The 19,678-nt window shown below is 42.4% G+C and overlaps 1 protein-coding gene across 1 annotated transcript in view; it reads left to right on the top strand.

Annotated features, from left to right (window-relative positions):
- Positions 1-8,002: 8,002 nt before the first annotated feature.
- PRDM16 (PR/SET domain 16) overlaps positions 8,003-19,678 on the top strand; it is a 204,461-nt gene continuing 192,785 nt past the window's right edge. Inside the window, exons 1-2 of the mRNA XM_086625512.1 lie at positions 8,003-8,063; positions 8,246-8,595. Coding sequence (XP_086481638.1) covers positions 8,003-8,063; positions 8,246-8,595 — 411 coding nt within the window. The remainder of the gene's footprint in view (positions 8,064-8,245; positions 8,596-19,678) is intronic.

Below are 19,678 nucleotides of genomic sequence, written 5' to 3' on the forward strand. Positions count from 1 at the left end.
TGGTGATCCCTGTCAGTTGTTGGCAGTAGTTACACACACACTCACTCAATGCAGGTGTTCGCACTCTTGGCTGAATTAGGCTGTAACGTTGAGGATTTGTTCCAGCTCTGCTGGTCTACAAACAGGTCGCAGAAATGACTTTATTTTTGCTTGTGAAACACACTGAGTGTACAGCAAATAGAGACAGAATCCCGTCACCCCAGAATTAAACATGTAAGCAGTCTTACTTCCCAGAGCTGTGAAATATTCCGTGCCTTCTTTCTAACGTAGTGCTGTATCTGGAATTTTTTTGTTTGTTTTGTTTTCTTCCCCGGGGAATGTTTCTAAAGGAAAATCCATACAATGCAGGAACCTCGAGATGTTCCATGGAGATGTAAAGGTGGTGGCAATGTCCCTCTTTGAGTGGAAAAGATGTTTGAGGTCACCTACTGCTCTTCCTCTAGAGTCAGAAAAATGGAAATGAAGCCCAGGGAAGTCCTGGCCTGTGGGTATTCTTCTGATGATCCTTTTTATATTATAACAGCCCAGTAGCAAACAGTTCTAGACAATGCTAAGGTTTTAATACCTGTATGCATTTCCAAACTCACAGCTAGGAGTGAGTTGCAAAGTTTCAATAATTAATTAAATTAATCCCTAAGGAAAAGGAGTCTGTCAATCTGTCACTGTGTCGTTTCGGTCTTGGGTACAAAGTCACAATTCTACGTGCATATTTGTATTTTCTGCTTTTTTTCTCAAATTCTTTTCTTGGGCCTGAGATTCCGTGTTAGCTTCTGAGGCAAAGTATGAGTTCAGTGGGTGCTTGTAATTCTTCTCGTTGTTTAGGAAATGAAAATACCTATTTTTTACACACACGTTGCATTAATACAGACCAGTTTGACAGGAGCATCCTCTGACCGGGCAGCATTGTGGACTTGAGCCTGTTGTTGTTTTATGCACAAGTGAAAACGAGCTGGTTTTTGTGAACATCCCGTTCTGGAGCTGTCTGCCAGATTCGAGCTTGCAGAGTCACCCTGTGTCAGCCAGCAGCACAACGCCGTGGAGTGTGACAGCAGTGGTGTGGGCTCAGCCCTGCCTTCTCTTTGCTCTTGATGTTCCTGGTGCTCTCGATGGGAGTTCTGAGCGCAGAAGGAATGTGGGCTCAGGCCCAGTTTTATGTTTGTTTCAAGGTCAGTGAAATTCAAGGCAGATTGTGCTGGCTGATCAGACGTTGGTGGCCCCATACCAATTTGTTCTTGTTGTGTTCTGTGAGCGTCCCTAGCGAAGGAGTCTGAGATGTTCTTTACAATATCTGTCAATGTAGAAGATGCTTGGACATTTCAGATAAGTAGATATTTCCTTAGCAGAATTTTATATCATAATAATAGTATTATTAATAAACATATTAAAAATCAAATACAAAACCTACAAAAAACCCCACCTGAAATCTAACGCATTGTTTCTTCTACCATAATTTCCTTTAACATCAGACTTTCTTTTTCTTTCATTACAGCTGCTAAATAGATTATTCATGAGGTCTCTCACCGATACTAAAGCATCACTCTCATTGTTGCAAGAACCTCATTGGTGTCACACAGATTTTAAGCCTATGTCCATATCTGATTATCTGTGGAAACAACCTTTCAATGGGTCTTTTTATTGAGTATATTGCTAGTGAGCTTTGAAGGACTAATTTTAGTTTCATGACAATAACAATAAGGTCAAGTTGTATTTCTGTACTGCTTTTCACATAACCAGACATTCCAGAGCGTTGAAATACTTGCCATTAGAAGAAGGGCAGATGTAGGACAGCATGGTTGTCATCAGTGAATGGCCACATCCCACTTACAGCTCTCGAGTAGCAGCCAGCCAAGTTGCGATGAAACTCAGCAGAACTGAAGATTGTTCCTAAACAACAAGATGTTCTCTACTTTTTTTTTTTTTTTTTAAAAGCAGTCGTGTTAAGTCTCGAGTAATGCTGAGAGGAACACTGAGGTTGATGAACAGTGCAATATGCAGTGAGGACAATGATTATAGCCCTATCAGCAGTGCAATCACCAGAAATTAAGGAGACTTAATCAGTAATGAAGAAGTAGTGTGAGTAGGTGGTGATGTTCTGCTGGAGGCACGTACCGTATGCCTGGTCATACACGTACCTGTTTGGTGATTCTACTTACAGGGATGCCATACGGTGTCTCTTGTATCACGACTATCGTGACCTGAAAACGTTCTGCTGCGTTGTCATGTCATGCCTGCTGCCAGCCCCTGGTAACTGATTTTAGCAACTTGAAAAGGCAGAAGGAAAAGATGACCTGTGTTCTGTGATTTCTCTTGAAATGTGAGATCAGTCAGACGTGGGGTCAACTTCAGAGTAAATTAAAATTTAGTCAGAATTGGCCTGATTGTCCCATGGAAGAAATGAAACGAACAGTGTTCAGTAGCGAGGTGTCTTTGTGCTTGTATCATTTGAGAATTTTCACAGGTCGTGCTCCAATAAACCTAGTTTCGCTTTTCAACTCGGTTGGAATTCCTGTTTCTTAAGTGCAAAAGAGGCTAATCATAGAGCAGAAAATAATTTGACTTGCTAATGCTGCGAGAGAAAACATTTACAGCGACCACAAGTATTTTCAGGATTATGGAGTATCTCATACTTATGAAAGCTTGTTTCTGGCGACGTGTTTGAGTAAGGAGGGTTGTGCTTTTCAGCAGAGGAAACGTTTGTAAGCTGTAGCAGGCAGTTCTCTGTATTTCTCAAAAGCTGGAGCGAAAAAAATCTTGGCAAAGAAATCAAAATCCTCTTCTTTAGTAAAGTCTGCCACCAGGTTTCTTAGGCATGAACTCAGGAAAATCTTTATTAGGCATTAAAAAAAATAGAGGAGGAGATGTGTCTTCCACACAGAAGGTGTATTCTGAGGCTGCAGAAGAGCTGTCGTGTGTGTACCCCAAGTCAGACCTTGCTTTTCCAGCTATTCTTCCCCGATGGTTTGTGTTTGGCAGCAAGAACTGTCTTCCATGCTGCAGTGAAAACTGTAATTTTTGTTGGGTGCTGTTTCCCCCCGATGACATCAGAGGTCAGTCATTAATATGCACCGTGGGAGTCCCTCTCGTTTCTGCATGGCCCACAATGAGGCAGTTGTTGGGCTTGTTATCATAGTGGGAACCACTGTGCAATGAAAGCACAGTCATGCTGCCTCATGTTTAATTGAGAGATGGCAAATCTGTTCCCAAAATACTTCAACTTCTTGTATTGTATGACAAATGTGTTTTTCTTTTCCCCTTCGTCTGTTTCCCTCCCCCTCTTTTTTTCCTTTTTAGATGAAAAAAAAGCTCCATTTTCGTTACATATGAGTGTTGTAGCTTAGCAATTGACTCCTCTTGGAAAAAATCCCCAAACATTATTACCCTCTGAGTCTACAGTTTTCACTCGTAACCTTCCTATCTCTTACGGATTTCAGGCTCCCTGGGACTTGCTTTTTCCTTTTTTTTTTTCCTTTTTTTTTTTTTTCCTTTTTTTTTTTTCCTTTTTTTTTTTCCTTTTTTTTTTTCCTTTTTTTTTTCCTTCAGCATGTTCAGAACTGGTTGTGTAACTTGCTTCTCAACCTTATTTCATGTTTATCCTGATGTTTGCCACCATCATAAGTGTGCTCTTGGAGGACCTGATCAGCAGGGATGCCTTTACACCTCTGGAGGGTGAGACAGGCTGCATCCAGAGAATGGCCCTCGAGTACCAGATATTTCTGTATATAACTGTGTTCTGTACATGTACGACCCGGTTCTCAGCTTATTTACCATGAATCAATCTTCACCTACCACAGCTCTGCTGGCTCTTTGTAGTAAGAGTTCGTGTTAGGAAATGCTGGGACCTACTGAAAGATGCTCCCAGATCATCACCACTTCTCTGATGGGAGTGCTTGAAAATTAACTTTGGATATCACTCATTTTTTTTGATCAGGAGCAGTTGTTCGGTCTATGTGTAATTTTTTGATTGGTGAAAATTATTTATCATTAAATTAATAAATTAGACCATCTCTATAGCAGTTGTGTTCCTATCAGGCAGAATTTCCAGAATCAGAACTGGAAAGCTCAGCTGATTTTTCGGTCAGTGCTGGTCACCTGCTCAAAGCCTTTTTCCAAGGCAGTTTATTCATCCATCCATCCCAGTTGCTTGCCAGTTCTTCTGCACCGTTCCCTCTATTAAATCTGATTCTGCCTCTAGGAGGTTCTGCTCTGAGACTTCCCTGTTAGAATAATATTTTGGTGCAGAAGTAGCACTGTTTGCAGTTCTTTGACGTGCTTCCCCCTTCCACAGATATAGTATCTTTTGTTTAGTGTTGAAAAGTTGGGTACTAACAAATGTCTCTTTTTGCTTTGTGAACAACAGAATTGGAAGGAAATAATAATCCATGCTGAGTTTCAATTACTACGCTACAAAGCTACTAGCTATTTGGAATACTTGTATTTTTGTTAATTCAGGATTAATTTGTGATTAATAACTACAGATGTATTATGGTATAGCTGCAACTAACTTTTGGTAACTGCAATTTCATGTGAACCGTTTTTGGTTTACACAATTAATCTGAATTTTTGTACTGGCTGGTATTTTGGAATATTACTTCAGCGTTTTACCCAACTTTCTGTTTCCACTCTAGTTTTCTTGCCAGCTAAACCCCCTGTATTTGGAAGTAACCTCAGTTCAGTTTGATATGAGGCATGTGGATATCAGTTCATCACATTCCATTCAAAGAGGGTGTTCAAATATGCTAATGAGCACTCCAATTAATGTGGCAAAAACTTTGAAGATACATAGTAATTACTTTTTTGCTTCCTAGGAGCTTTCAGGGAAGATGTCTGAAACTTACTTTCTTCTTAATCTCAAACTGCTCTTTTTTAATTAGAGGGAAATTCCATTAATGGTCTTTGTGTGCTGGAAAGTTGGAACTAAATATATATGCATATCAATTTTCAGATACTAGAGCCCAGTTCTCGTGACTCTATGTTTAAATGGTTTATGATGCCTGGATAATTGTTCAATTAAGTACAGTGTTTGATGTTAAAGTATTATACTGTGTATGGTAAAGATAGTAAAATCTGCAAAAGGCTCTGTTTAGCACTAAAAATCTGAAGAGGTAAATGCATCCCAGAGATTAAATCTGTTGTCTTCAGTGGAGTTCCTTTGGAAAATTTCTCTCTGGATTTAGCACTCACTTGGATTTAGCACTCACTTGGAATCCTCTAGCCAGTTGTAATATAGATGGTTCAAAAAAGTTGTTGAAAAACCACAGATGGTTCAGTCAGGAGCCTCTAAAGCGTTGAACACACACATTTCAGTGAAAGATATTCTATCCTATGTAGCTCATTCAAGAGGTTAAGAGGTGACATCCTCAAAAATTGAAAAGGGAGAGATGTTGAATGCAGAAGGTAAAAAGGAGGCAGACGGCTTGCCAGGGAGCAGGAGACAAAGGGGTTTATAATTCCCCCATTAGCACTTGCTGTCGGACTGTGTGCTTTGGGGGGGTGGGGGGTGTTGTACAAGCCCTTTTCCCTTAATGGTGATGACTCTGGGGCAGAAGTGTGGGATGCAGCGTAACAGTGGAGCCGTTGGCTGTGGCTGGAAAATCTTGACGTAGGGAGTTTTCAGCCTAAAAGATAAGCTATGTACCACCTTTGGATATTGAAGATGGAAATTATTCAGAGTCGTCCTGTGGTCTGAGTAGTGCACGAGCTCACAAGGAATCAGCACAAATCTTCTTTCTGTCCTTGAAATCTATCAATGACGTATCTATTTGCAAATCTGTTGCTTTGTTTATGGTACATCTCTGCGTCGCTACGCGGGAGCTCTTCAGTGCAACAGACCCACTTGGCTCAGGAAATCACAGTCGTCAAGGTTTTGTAGTCAGAGTGCAGATGCTGCAGTGGATAAGAGAAACTAGTGGCGTGGGCTTTGTTTTTGTTTTTATTTAAGACAGCAGCTTGCATGTTTTCTTCTGTTCACCCCTGAATTGCTGCTTTTGGCTGCCGAAAGAACGTTTCAGAATGATCACTACGATTGTAAAGCTATAATATCAAACCTTGAAAACCTAAAGAACTTAAAGGTTTCATAAACGTAAATAATGCACTATTGCGTAGCATATTTTTAAATAGTCTTAAAAAGGACTCAAGTTCTTGGCCTTCCATCAAGCTAGGAGAGACTGGCTGGGAACACTCCTGTCCTAACTGAAGCCTGGTTAGCAGTGACTGTGGGGCTGTGTTTGGATTGCAAACTATGGCAATGCTTCTCCAAATTACCCTGCTCTGGGTTTGTCCATTTAATGGGGGGGAAAAAAAAAAAATCTCCTCCATTCAGAGTTAACACAGGTGTGTTTGAGGTTGGAGGTTCTGGTGAAGGTACTTTCTTCAGACGGGAACTGTAGTGGCGATCTTGCAGACTGAAGACTCTTCCCTTTCTGTTCCATGCTTGGAGGAGGTGTTCCTCATGAAGATGATCAGCTAAGACCCAGGGTTCGTGTTCCAGCTCTGTTAGCAACCTGCTTGTTCTCTCTGTGGCCACGTGTCTCATCTGTAAGACTCTGGAAACCATTTCCCCTTCTATCTCTTTATAAATTCTTTGAAGAAGGAGCAGTTTTCTAAGCAGGGCTGGTTATTCAGGCTGAATAGGAGCTTTCAGCACTAGTATCCCAATAACAACTGCATTTTGTAAGAATAAGCATATTCCAAACACTAGTGCATCAGAACGTGGTTTGACTGTGGGAATTTCACCATACACAACACCAAGGAAAAGTTGGTCAAAACGCAGAGTTTCCTGTCTTTGGGGAATTTTGTAAAAAATAATAATAAAATTTAAAAAATCATATTAATTTTGTAATTGTGCGACTTAAATTTCAAAATTTTGTATGGTCAGGAAAGAGGAGGAAGAAAGGGGACAATTAATTTTGAAATGATTGGAGTGTTTGGTTCTGAAAATAGGAAAATGAAATGTATTCTAGGTTTCTGAGATCTGACATCCTCTCAGCTATGATCCCCTGCAATTACTCGCCCTGTAACGGAGAGGGGAGAGTCAATGGAGCTCCAGCTGGGCTGTCCATGCTCCTGATGTGGAAACGTGGTGAGCCTCTGTTAGAACTACAAGTCCAGAGAACTTGTGGAATCCCATCTGTACAGCTGGAGGAAGCCCTAAGAGTCCTTATGGCACGGCTACCTTGGAAGATTGGTGTCTCTGATCCATAAATGCATCTGCAGGAAATGTGGCAGTTTTTTAGCAGAATTCTGCCCTGGAATCACTGAAGTGCATGTCTGAATGAAGCATTTCAGATTCAGCAGACTATCATTTTCTGGTTAAAAGTATTTTTCTGAAGACTTCTTAGTCTACTCCTGTGCTCACAACCTTTTTTCTTATTTAGTTTTCTTTCAGTGCGTTCTAGTAAAAGTGTCTCAGATTATTTATTTTTGGCAAGTGGTGGAAGAGGAGGGGATGTTTGAAGAATATTTTTAGCTGGTACAAGCCAGTATCAGTGGATGCGTATTGACTTGTAATTCTCTGATGTGTAATAATTTGTTGGTGGAAAATGAAGCTTAAAAATCCTTGCAGGATTAAGGATATTTACTTTGGGGGGGAAAAGGTTTGTTTTCCCCAAACACACACAAAACACACGCCCCCTTCCTATCCTCTGGGCTAGTTTGATTCCCAGTCTTTTGTAGGCACTGAGCTGAATGTGCTGTGTTTACACTGAAGATGCTAAGCATGAAAGGTTTGACATGGTATTTCTAACTGGATGCAGTTATAAATTCTGGCTAGTAATGTTAACTCCTCCTACTTAAAATTTTACCTTTATTCTATACACATATAAATAGTCCTTGCCAGCTTAAGTCGGAATTTACCTTAATTGTTCCTTTATTTCCTCTACAAAAATATACTGAGCCAGTTAAAACAATAAATGGTTACAGGGAACCTTGAGCACCTCTTCTTTGCTTTCTTCCCTCTTTCCATTACTGAAAGACAAGTGCTCCAGTAGCGCCGAGCCAGTATGCCATGACTGGCCTGCAAGTAGCTGCCATCTCATCCTTCAGTAGCTCTGAGTATTGTGCAACCAGTATGAACGTTCTTACCTCAGTTCTGCCTGGGTTCTGTAGGAGAGGATTACCTTTTTTTCTGGTACTCCTTCTCTCCTTAAAGCGTGTGAACTAGGCTTTAGGAAACTTTGTCCCAGGAAGAGCTTAACTAATGTTGGCGTGAGTATTTCAGTGTGTTTTGTTCTGCTGTTTCCCCTTTTAGGTGACAGCGAGATTGTAAATAATATGTACGAGACCGACCCTGATCTCCTTGCTGGCGAAAGTGCAGAGGAGGAAACAGAGGACAGTATTATGTCCCCCATCCCTGTCGGACCTCCGTCACCCTTTCCCACCAGTGAGGACTTCACTCCCAAGGAGGGCTCACCTTATGAAGCTCCCGTCTACATTCCTGATGACATTCCAATCCCACCAGATTTTGAACTCAGAGAATCTTCGATTCCAGGGGCAGGGCTAGGGATTTGGGCCAAAAAGAAGATTGAAGTTGGGGAAAGATTTGGACCCTATATGACAGTACAGAGGAGCACGTTAAAGGAAACAAACTTTGGATGGGAGGTAAGCGTGTTGACTGTGACAACCACACTCGTTTGTCTTCTGTGCAAACTGTCCGTAAAGCGTGACGGGGTCCTGACTGGCCTGGGGACAGAAGCAGTGACTTTGTGTTTCCCTGCATTGCTTTGCATCCCCGATTACACGCGGCGTTTAAAAAGCAGCAGAAGTCCTTTTCAAGACAGCTTCTTGGGCTACAAATACTGCTCTAGCCCCATTTTAGAAGGTTGCTTTTAAATGATGTTGGGTCACTTCTCAAAGTGCTTGTCATTTTCAAATTGTGTTCAGAACTTGTCACAATGGAAGAAATATGATTAGTCGCATCATGTTTTGTAGTTGGGTGTGTTACCTTTGACTTCCAGTGCATGTTAGCTGTGCAGGCGTTATTAACTGGTCATAGAAAAATAGCATGTACCCATTAACACCCTAGATGTTCTTGTTCTGCAGCAAAGGTAAAGAAATGAGAAAGTCATTTTCCCTAAGAGCTAAACAAAAAACAATCTTCAACAGGAAAAACACCACTATCCCAGAACTCGTATTTTTCTCCCTGCTTTTCTGGGATTGTCCCAGAAAGCATCATATAGTCTCTTCTGCTCCTATATTCTTGGTTTGAAAATATAGATACCCCTAAGAGTTACCATAAATTATAGTAGGTTCTGTGACCAGTGAAACGTAGCCTAGGATTTATGCTCTGTGTCCACAGCCCTATCCCAGTGCATCCAGTGTCCATTGTACAGTAGGTGATTGCAGCCCTAACGTCCTCCCAGCAGCACCGGGCCCCTGCTCGGCATTGGCTCTGCTGTCTTGAGGAAGGGGCTGCATCTGGGGCAGCTGGTTCAGAGTGGTTTGCTGGCCAGGACTCTCGTGCTGTTTGATAGCCCTGTCCCTCAAAATACGTGGAAGCTGCGTTTTACCTCCCTTTTCCACTGGGTGAAGCTGGGACTTGGCCTGTTTTCTGCACTAGCTGCTAACTGATGGGAAGCGGTGTGTTAAAAGCTATTGGAATACAGGGATGGGAAGCAGCTAAGGGATCAAACTGTAAGGTTTCCCAAGTGGGCAAGCCAACAGGGCCGTCACAGGAGCCCTGTTTCCTTAGAGAACGAGGTCAAAATGCCACACTTAAGCACTAACAATTTAAATTGTATCTGGCTATATTTGCACTCTTGATTGTGAAGTCTGAAAAATCAGGGAACAGTTAGATTCTGTGAAGCCCAAGGCCCAGATGTTTTTATTTACTTTTTCGATGTGTCCGAAGTGCAGGAAAAAGCAAAAAACACTTGCTATAAAACCAAAACTCAATCCTGTGTTATCGTTCTGCAGTAGGAAATGTCCAAAGAGGTAAAATCAGAGTTTGGTTGAATGGCTGAGTCGAGAGTTTCCTTTTCTTGCTCTCCCAGTGCAGGAAAGGAGGAGATTCAGCTCAGAATTTTGATTCCCTCTCCCTCACCAGTTCATCTTTGTGTTAGCTTCTTTACTTGGGAAGGTCATTGCAGGATATTTGATTAGTGTTACTGTAGTAGCTTCCAAACATGTTTTTTTTTTGGAAAAAAACATTAACTCCTCCCTGTTAATACACTGGAAATACTTGTCTTTTTCAGGGAGGCTAAAGGTGTGAGGCATCTGGAGATTATCTGATGTACTGATCGCCTCAAGGTCTCTCTGAAACAAAGCACAATTTTCCTCTAGGAATATGCAGTATTGATTATTTGTAGGCAGCAGGGTGGAAGTGGCTCTTACAGAAAGGTGAATTCTCTTTTCTGAACCTAGTATTTATAGGTGGTATTTGTTTCGTGGATTTTTTTAAAGACAATGATTTTTTTGGAACAAAGGGCTGTCTTCCTTGGCTGCTAGAAGTCAGACCAAATTTGAGCAATGCAAGTCTTTTTTTTCTGTGACCTTGGCAAAACTCTGTCCTTGTGTCTTACATTTCTGATAAAAGTTTGTGTTTACATTCACGTTTTTAAGAAATGTTCCCTACATCCATTCTGCACTGAATGCCAGGCCTGATAGAAGCCATATCTATTGACTTCAGTCTGTGTTGACTTTGTGATGCTGTTTATTTTTGTAGTGTAATTGAACAAACTTTCTTTCTCTGTGGTGCTTCTCACATTTCAGCGGCGTTCTTTTGTTCTCTGGTTTGGCAGGTACGTTTCATACCTGAAAGGAAGGACTATTTGTCCTCCATCAGATGTCCTCAAACACTGTCTTAGACCCACCCTGGCACTCTCTCTTTTGACCTTGCTCGTACTTGCAGATACCTCCTCAGGTTTTCCACTTCTCAGTATGTTTAAAGGCAATTCAGAAACCTGGTTTTAGTCACTCGGTACCTTTGTTATTTCACTTAGGAGCAACATGCAGGAATACCTTCATGTGCCAAATGGGAATTCATGTAATAACTGCTACCTCTGCTCCTGTGTCAGTGTCTGAGCTGTTTCCTTTGAGGGCAAGGTTGGAAAACCCTTGAAGAGGTGTTTTAGGGAGTTTTCCTTGATGGCACTTGTGCGACAAAATCGTGACTCGGGACACGTTTCAGACACTGCCAGATGCTGGCGAAACTAAGAGTGCCACTACGAGTGGTAGTATCATAGAAACATAGAATAGTTTGGGTTGGAAGGGACCTCAAAGATCATCTAGTTCCAACCTGAGTAGTATCTGAGAATGCTTTGCATCACGTTTTGAAGTGGGCATTCATTAGCAACGTTTCAGTTTTGCTAGAAACTAGTGTTTATGTTGTTGTGCAGGATGCATCTTCGGGCTTTAGAACGTGTATCTGGCTTCTGAACATGGTCAGTGGGCAACTTCCTGAGTGTCTTTGGGCTTGTGCCCGTCTGTAATGGGCCCCAGTCACTGCAGACAGCATAAAGGATGGAACCGTGCCGGGGGCTGTTGGAGTGACTCTGCGTGTGTAGATGTGCAGGAAGGCGTGTTTGCTGCTCTGTGGAATTTTTTTAGTTAAAGCTTAAGCGTGCTAATTCATATTAAAGTACCATGTGAATTTAAAAATGCTTCAGTTTGCACTTCACAACGAAGATCTGCTTCTTCTGATTTCTATAATTTAAAAAATCCGCTCTGAGGGGCTGGAAAATGGGCTATTAACAGCTTTGATTCGAAAATGGATCTCTCTCTTCTATCCAAGGCTTTAACACTGCAGAAAAACTTTTATCCTTTCAAACTTCAGTAAGACCAGATTTGTGACAGTTAAAATGAAACAAAACGGTTAACTGTATTTCTTCGGCGTCCTCAAGAAGCACAGGCTTCTGTTTGGAGGTAGGGGCCAGGTCTTGTTCTCTCGAAGTGGTTTGGTCCAGACCTGGCTCTGATGTAAACCGTTTAGCTCCAGAAGTAAAAGAAGAATGTTATCTGCTGAAACTTTCAGCTTTACTCAGTTTTCTAAAACATCATAGGAAAACCAGAATGCTATTTCTTACTTGCCATGTCTTGAAAAAAAGAGATGTAGTTTTTTAAATTATAGATATTTTTCCTTTTAGCCAGACAGGAGGGACTGGGTTAAGACTGGGTGAATATATGTCCTGCCTTATCTGCAGCAAGTCTTTACTATCTTGTTTCTTTATATGTTTTTCCTCCAACATTTGCTTTGTGGAATGTGTTTTAAAAAATATTCTTTAAATTAAACCACACCTAGTATTCAAGGACTTTTTTAACATGGGATGGCAGTGAGTGATTCATGCTCGTTTCATAAAAATAAATGAGATGTGTTGGTCTTCCGGCCCCCACCCCCTCCCAGCGATGATTCAGTAAGTGCTTGTATAGGATGGTGTGCCATGTGTTTTGCTCCTGTGCCTCATTCCCTGACACTACGGTGCTGATCATGTTTATCTACCTTTTTTTCCTTAAAAGACACCACCCAAACTAAAAGCCTTGTGATTATTTAGTGTGACGTGATTGCATTTCTGCTCTGCTCTCCTGATCCTATTACTTCCTTGCCTGCTGACACAGAACATACCATTCAGAGTACCCCGAATAAATCACAGCGTGTTTTCACTTTATTGCCTCTGAGACCTAAAAAAAAAAATATTGAAAAATCATGTAATGATTTTGATCACTTTGCTGAGTAAATGATGATATTTATCATAACACTGTTTGTTTTACTAATTGAGAGAAGAATGGGAATCACATCCTGGAGGGAAATCTAGCAACCGAATACTAGGGAATTTGGAAGCAATCAGATATGCTTTGAGCTCAGCTTGCTTCACAGGGTAAATACCATTAATAAAATATAATTATTAGTTCCTTTGTTTTAATTTATATTTTCAGAGCTATTATTTGCTGAAGCACAAGAGACTTCTCTTACACTGAAGTGTAAAAGGCAGGCTGCTTCTTTACATAGGAAAAATAAGTGCTTGCCTTTAATACTTTAGGGTGAAGATAGAAGCTGTCCCATGAAAGACAAATAACTGTGGAAAAAATAAGAGCCAGCGGCTAAGGATGCAGCAAGTGCTCCTGGCTTCACATCCGTGCCAGTGGAAAACTCTGCTGTGTTTTGAACACGCTTTGTAGTGTCAGGGATTCATAGCAGTTCAGCCTCTCTGTTCCCAGAAAATAGAATATTTAAATTTTGGCGTGGGTGTCTTTTTTGTTTATTTTGTTTATTAGAAATACTCGTAGGTGCCGAGGAAAATTCACTTCACACAACTGGCCTTGATTGCTGAGAGGAGAATTATAGTGTGTTTCCTTGAGTCTTAAAAATATTAAAATAGGAAGGAGACTCTAAACAGTCTGTTAACTGTGATGGCTTTGTCATCCTTCCCAGTCAAAGGAAGAACATGCAGCCCGAATTCCCTCATTTCGCTTTAAAAGCTGATACAGTTTGTTAAAGCAGCATGTTCTTGTCTGTCCTGTTGCTTAACAAACGATGCTAAAAGCAGTACGAGTCCTTTAAATGAGCAAAGAAATCCCCCAACCTGTTTGCACTCATCTCTTGCTAATGTTCCTTCAACTTTTAGACTGAAAGGATGTGATGACATTTCCTTGCAGTTTTTCTTCGTGTGTCTTCTGATTCATTCATTTTCTCTGGCCTCTGCCTTTCCCCTTGGCTTGAGAATAATGTTACTATAACAGCCTCTATCGCTCAGGGAAAAAGAACTTATGAATTGCTGTTTTCAAACCCACATCTAATGCTCTTGCAGGGAATGAGCAGCCTTGGAAACTGCTGAAGAATGGTGTGGATGGCTGTTCCCTAGATGGAGCGTGTTACCTACGCGGAAAAAACTTCCCATGCAGGGTCACTTTCCAATTTCTCCAAGTTTTGTCTGGCTAGAATAATTCTGAAAAAAGAAATAATCTATAGGTTCATAAGGTAAACAGAACATAAGAGCACTCTGGGACTTCCCAGATACACCCTTAGTCACTAGGAGTTGCTAACAGGCATCTGTAGTTGGAACATATGTATGTATGCACTATAGAACTGCAGGTAAGCTTTTGCTTTAGGCTGAAACCTGGCACTTAAGTGAAAAAAAAATTAATCTCAAGGAGGAAAAAGAACTTAGTGAACTCTAAATATTCTAAATACTGTGCGATTTTGGGCCAAGAAGGTTGCTCAACTAGTTGCTACATATTGTCCCCTTTCCAGAGAACAGCCATGGTGAGAACCTCAACACTTCAATTTTCTCCACAGTGTATGGCCTTTGTTCTGGTGTTAGGAGACCACCATGAGGAAGGGGAAGAGTCAGCTTCCAGGTCCTGTCAATTGTTAGACCGTTTCCTATGCCCGGTACTAAAAACATGCCAGTAGATGCGTACTACTGGCTTTGGATTCAGGAAAAAGAAGCAATTAAAAAAAAGCTGGGGGGTGCAGGGGAACTGCTTATTGTATCAAAGGCAAAATCTCATTCCCTACAACTACATCTATTGAGGGAGGCCTTGATTTATTAATGCCAACCCTGGATAAAATGAAAAATGCACCTGATGACATCCAAGTGAAACGTCTGAAATTTGTACCATTTTTTGATGTTTCACCAAATGCTTCAATGTCAGGGTTAAAAGAGTAAGTCTTTTTTAGGCCCAAGAATGCCAAGATATCTTGCTCTATCTTAGGCACTTCTCTAAAACATGGGTATATAAGGAATTAAGAAAAAAAAAGAGACAGGGGAAGGGAATGACTAAGAATACCTCCTGATATTTCTCCTTTATTTCCATAAGGGGTAATAACTCATGAGCAATCCGGCAGAGGGCACTTTCTTTAAATAGAACGTTCTGATTCACAAGCAGAAAAAGGAAATAAATATTTTCTTTTCGTCTTCGAGAGACATCCATGAATACCAGCTTCTGAAACAGTGTTTTATCATCCACACTTAAAAAAAAAAAAAGAAAAAAAGGAGGAAAAGAAAATCCCATGAAAAGCTCAGTGGTGACCACAGGGTTTGAAAAATAGCTCTTTTCGTTGTCGAAAGCCTTGCAGAATACAGGGCACTACTTCTTCCTCTGGAACGTTAACCTTCGTAGAAATCCAACCTTTATTTTGTCTGTTCCCAGAAAAGCCTGGCTGATGGAGCACTGGAACACAGCAGGCTTTTGCAAAGGAACTGATCAATAAGTTGGAGGTAAACCAGAAATATACGTGGGCCTTTAAAGGGGGCATCACTCTGTGGGCTCTCCGTTGCAGTTTCGGAAGGTGGGAGCAGTGCACAGGAACTGGCTTTGCAGTTCTTAGGCTGCTCCTCCGTGGTGGTCAGGGATGTGTTTGTGTCTCCGAAGGCACTTCTCGTGCTGCTTACTGTGGGTAACGTACACGTGGTAGTACAGCATGGAGGACTCGGCGTAAGCTGGCGAGGCAGGAACGTGCCCCAGTTCTCCAGTGAACTTGGGAACTGTCTGCCGAGGTCGGAGCTGCTGCACCTTCCCTGCTTGCAGGTGGGCCACCCGCACCTGCCTTGTGCTGTCCCTTGCTGCGTGAGGGATGCTGACCAGTGGAATGCCACAGGCTTTTTCCAGGGATCCTTTTTGTGTGTAGCTTGTCCCTAGCTCCTGAGTTCCAGTAACCTTGTGCTAAGATATTAGGGAAAGTCATTACTTGACTTTGAGTCAAGGCTTTGGTGCTTAGAGCTGTGTTTGGACTCCAAAGGTTTCTGACATTAGCAAACCTGTCAGTGAACCTCATTTGAGTTCTTGGTTAATCATGAAGTCCGAGGGGTTTAAATTGAATTTCTTTACCTCAATCTGTACAATACAAGAAGTAACAACAGTGAATTTTTCAGAGTAAAATGTTAATTACTTTTAGAAAAAAAAGGGAAATCACATTCTCTGCATAATTTGGCACCGTCCTCCTCTTCCTGTAGCAAATAGGGAGCAGCACCGTGGATTTGGAGAACTGCTGCGTGTAGCAACTTTTACTTTGTGGGATTTAGCACTTGACACATTTTGGCTCTTTGATTGCTTCTTATTTGGCTCCGGAAATGCAAAGGAGTTACGTTGTATATAGAGGTGAAAAGGAAAAGGTGGGTCTGTCGCTCCTGAAGTAGTGGGACATAGGTGGGTCCTTGTTCTTCACTTGTTAACCTATCATTCAGTTATTCATCCTTTCCTCTTTTTGTGCATTTCGTCACAGCAAAGGACAAAATGAGACAGTCCTCGTACTGAAAGTTAACAAATTTGGAAAACATGGGCTGTTTATCCAAGGAAGGTGTGAAGCTGCGTTTGAGTCACAGTTAGAAACATTCATGGAAGAAGCACGTCTGCAGGAGGAGGTCTGGGGGTCAGAGAAGGTGGAGAATGGGCCAGTTAGAGCAGAAGGAGCGTTTCTGTGCACAGGGGCGTCTTTGGAAATTTTATTACTAACCTGTGTGCTGCGTTTTTCAAGCTGTGACTAAGGCCAGCTGCTTTGCCAAGTGTGAAACCCACCTCGACTCGTTTGTGCATCTCTCTTCGTTTCCTGACTCTCTGTCCTCTCTGAGAGCAAACCCAGTCCCCCGAGGCGCAGCGGGCTGGGAGCTGGTTGGCATAATTGGGTCCCAGACTGGTAACAGTGTGCTGTGGCCATTTAATGTGTTTGCATTGATCAGAGACGTGCACAGTCGAGTGGGATGTGTGAATAAAGGAGGAAAGGAAAGGCAGGAGGAAAGGTAGTCCATGTACCCATCAGGAAGCACAGGCTGGAGAGTGGTGCATCAGAACTTGCCACCGCTCACTCTGTCTGCCCCAGAAATGCGCAAAATGTGCTTAAGAAAATCTTAAATGTGTTTAAATGTGAAAATCTCAAAATGTGCTTAAGAAAATCTTTTGCCCCATCCCTGGAGGTGTTCGAGGCCAGGTTGGATGAGGTTTTGGGCAACCTGGTGTTAGTGGAGGGTGTCCCTGCCCATGGCAGGGGGGTTGGAACTGGATGATCTTTGAGGTCCCTTCCAACCCAAACCATCCCATGATTCTATGATAAGAAAGTGAAAGCACTTTTCACTGAAGAGCATTCTGACCCAGGTGTCGTGCTCGTGTCCTGACCCAGGTGCCGTGCTCGTGCACGCTCTTCAGTGGGGCTTGTCTAGGCTGCTCTTGGCAGCATGTTGCTAGCAGAGTGAATTTCCAGTGTGTCCTGGAAGCAGTGTGACGTGTCGTAAACGATGCCGTGGTTCAGAAGCTCTGGTCTTCAAGAAGCACCTTTGTGCTTGGTGTGTTTCACAGCCTTTCTGGTGTAGAAGGTGCAGCGTTCATCCCGCTCGTGCCCGCGTTTCTTCTGAGGCCGTTTGTTCCGCACACACAAGTGGGTATTTTCTTCCTTTTGATCTGATTAGCCAGCAGTATGTTTCTTCGCTTTCAGATAATGCCTGGGCAAGCCGTTGCTTTAATTGTGCATCTTATTGTGTCATCCCCGTTCAATCATGTTCAAAAATACCTACGTTTCACCCTTGTCCCCCGCCTCCCTTTTCCCATTTAGATCTCACTGAAGTCCATTCTACCTTATCAGCACAGTAATTTCATGAGCAGAGGTAGGATTTCTGCCGTTTAGGCCCCGGCCATTGTCTGTCGCAGCTGCAGTCAAGATAAACCCTCACCCAGAACAAAGTTGGAATGACCTTTTACAAGCAGAATCTGCCTTGTTTCCCTCCAGACTAATTTATCAGCCTTCATTTCAGCCTAGTCTCTCAGCAGAGGCCTGAAAGAACATTACAGAGAGCATGAATGAACAGGGGGATTAAGATGCTTGGCTAGTCCCTCTTTTTCATCAGACACCTTCTGGATTTGCTGGGATGTAAGCTGTAAATGACCGTAAGTGGTGAACTGCCTTCAACTTGGAGCAAGGGAAGGGGAAGGGGCGGGGGGGAAATCGCCAAAGCCAAATGTTTGGAAAAGAAGAGTGATACGGGGAACTGGATAAACCTCCTGTCTCGAAGTCAGAAGGCGGTGGGTGTGAGCAGTAGCCCAGTTGCCCCCGGCGCTGCCGCCCGTTCCGCGGAGGGCTCCGTGCCGGTGGCCAGCCCGGCCGCGGGCGGCGCAGGGAGGGGGTAGGGGCTGTGCAGAAAACAGCCTCGCAGCGAGACCAGCTTTTTCAGAACTGTTAACGAGGGGTTCTTGCAAATTTAAATCCAATTCAGTGAATAAAAGCGAGTTTTAAAACCTGGATTACATATGTACGTACTAAAAGTATTTTTGTGCAGCAGACCAGCAGAAATTTAATCGGGAGCACGGTTTTATAGTGCTGCAAGAGCTGAAATTCTTTTAAAGTGCACTTGACAAGTGTCAAAGAGCCTGATGGGGAAGTAAAGATCCACCTTTGGCTGACAACAGCCATAGTGCAAAGGACTTGCTGTGAGGAGGGGAATAAATGTTTGTCTCTTGAAGGAGGGGAGGGTTGTCAACTAGAGTTTGGGTGAATATCCTGCCTGTACGACAGAGGCAGCTGTTGTTAGCTTTGGTGGAATTGAGTAATTCCACCCCTAATGCCGTAAGACATCAGATATCTTTTTAGTGCTCACACCTTTTTAGCTTTCTTCATCTTTTATGTAATGAAAGAAAGGGCTGTTGAACAACTTTGAAACATTACAGTTAAATCACAAGCTGTTCCGTCGAAGGGGGGGGTCGTGAAAATCCTTGTCTGTAAAACTTGAATCCTTGCGGTGGATTACTTTAATTGAGGTGACTTGAAAGCTTTTGCAAGGGAAGAATTAAATACAACTCCAGTGACTTAGCCTTTGGAGCTTTGGGTGAAAAAGAAGGAAGAGGCAAAGGATGGCAGCACAGGTGTGGGGGGAGCGTGGAAGCAGCCGAGTGAGCAGCAGGGCAAAAGCAGGCTGAAGAACTGGCTTGTGAAATTCATACCGCAGCGTCTAGTGACGGTGCACATCAGCCACAAGATGTTTAGAAACTGGGTGCAGATAAAAGACCAATGTTTTGAAATTGTTTTAAGGTCATGAGGAATTTAGCCTCTGCGCTGGACAAGCCTGGCATTTTGGCTCCGAGACTTTCATGTCTTCCTGTGGCCGTACATACCAACGAGCCCTAATGCGATAATTGGTATATTCCTTTCTGAGCAATAAAAGCCCTCAAAAGGCAGAGCCTTGTGATTTATTACCCAAAAAGAAAAAAAAAATCTAGTCTTTTCTAAACCTTTTGAGAACTTCTGACTTAATTTAGATATTTGGGTGGAAGTTCAGGCTGTGATTTCTTTGCATCTTCTGTGTTGCTAATCCATAATGCATTTGTGCCTTCGCAATCTTAGCTCGTAACGTGGCAGTGGTAGGATTTTGAGAGTTGGTGCAGGCTTTTTGCTCTCAGTGGTGGTTGTGTTTCATCACTTATTGAGGGAGCTTAGTAATGCAGAAGTACTGCACTGTGATGAAGTGTACAGCTTTTTATATGCTGTGTTCAAACAAAAGGTGTGTGCAGCTCGTCTCCTAAATACTAACTAAACCATTGTTCTAGGTGCTGATGTACAGACACTTCCACTCACAGAAGTTCAGTATCTTTTGCTATGTGTGAGTGCTTATATCATCTCCAAAATGAATTTCAGCAGCGTGGAAGGGAGATAAAAGGGCTGCCTTTCTGGAGAGCTGTTGAGGCAAAATGCAGATACTTACTTTAAACAGGACAGATTGTTTTTGGCTCTTGCCCAGTTTCCGGGGAAATGGACAGAAAGAAGCTT

This window comes from Tauraco erythrolophus, chromosome 23, assembly GCF_009769465.1.
Source record: "Tauraco erythrolophus isolate bTauEry1 chromosome 23, bTauEry1.pri, whole genome shotgun sequence".
NCBI lineage: Eukaryota > Metazoa > Chordata > Aves > Musophagiformes > Musophagidae > Tauraco > Tauraco erythrolophus.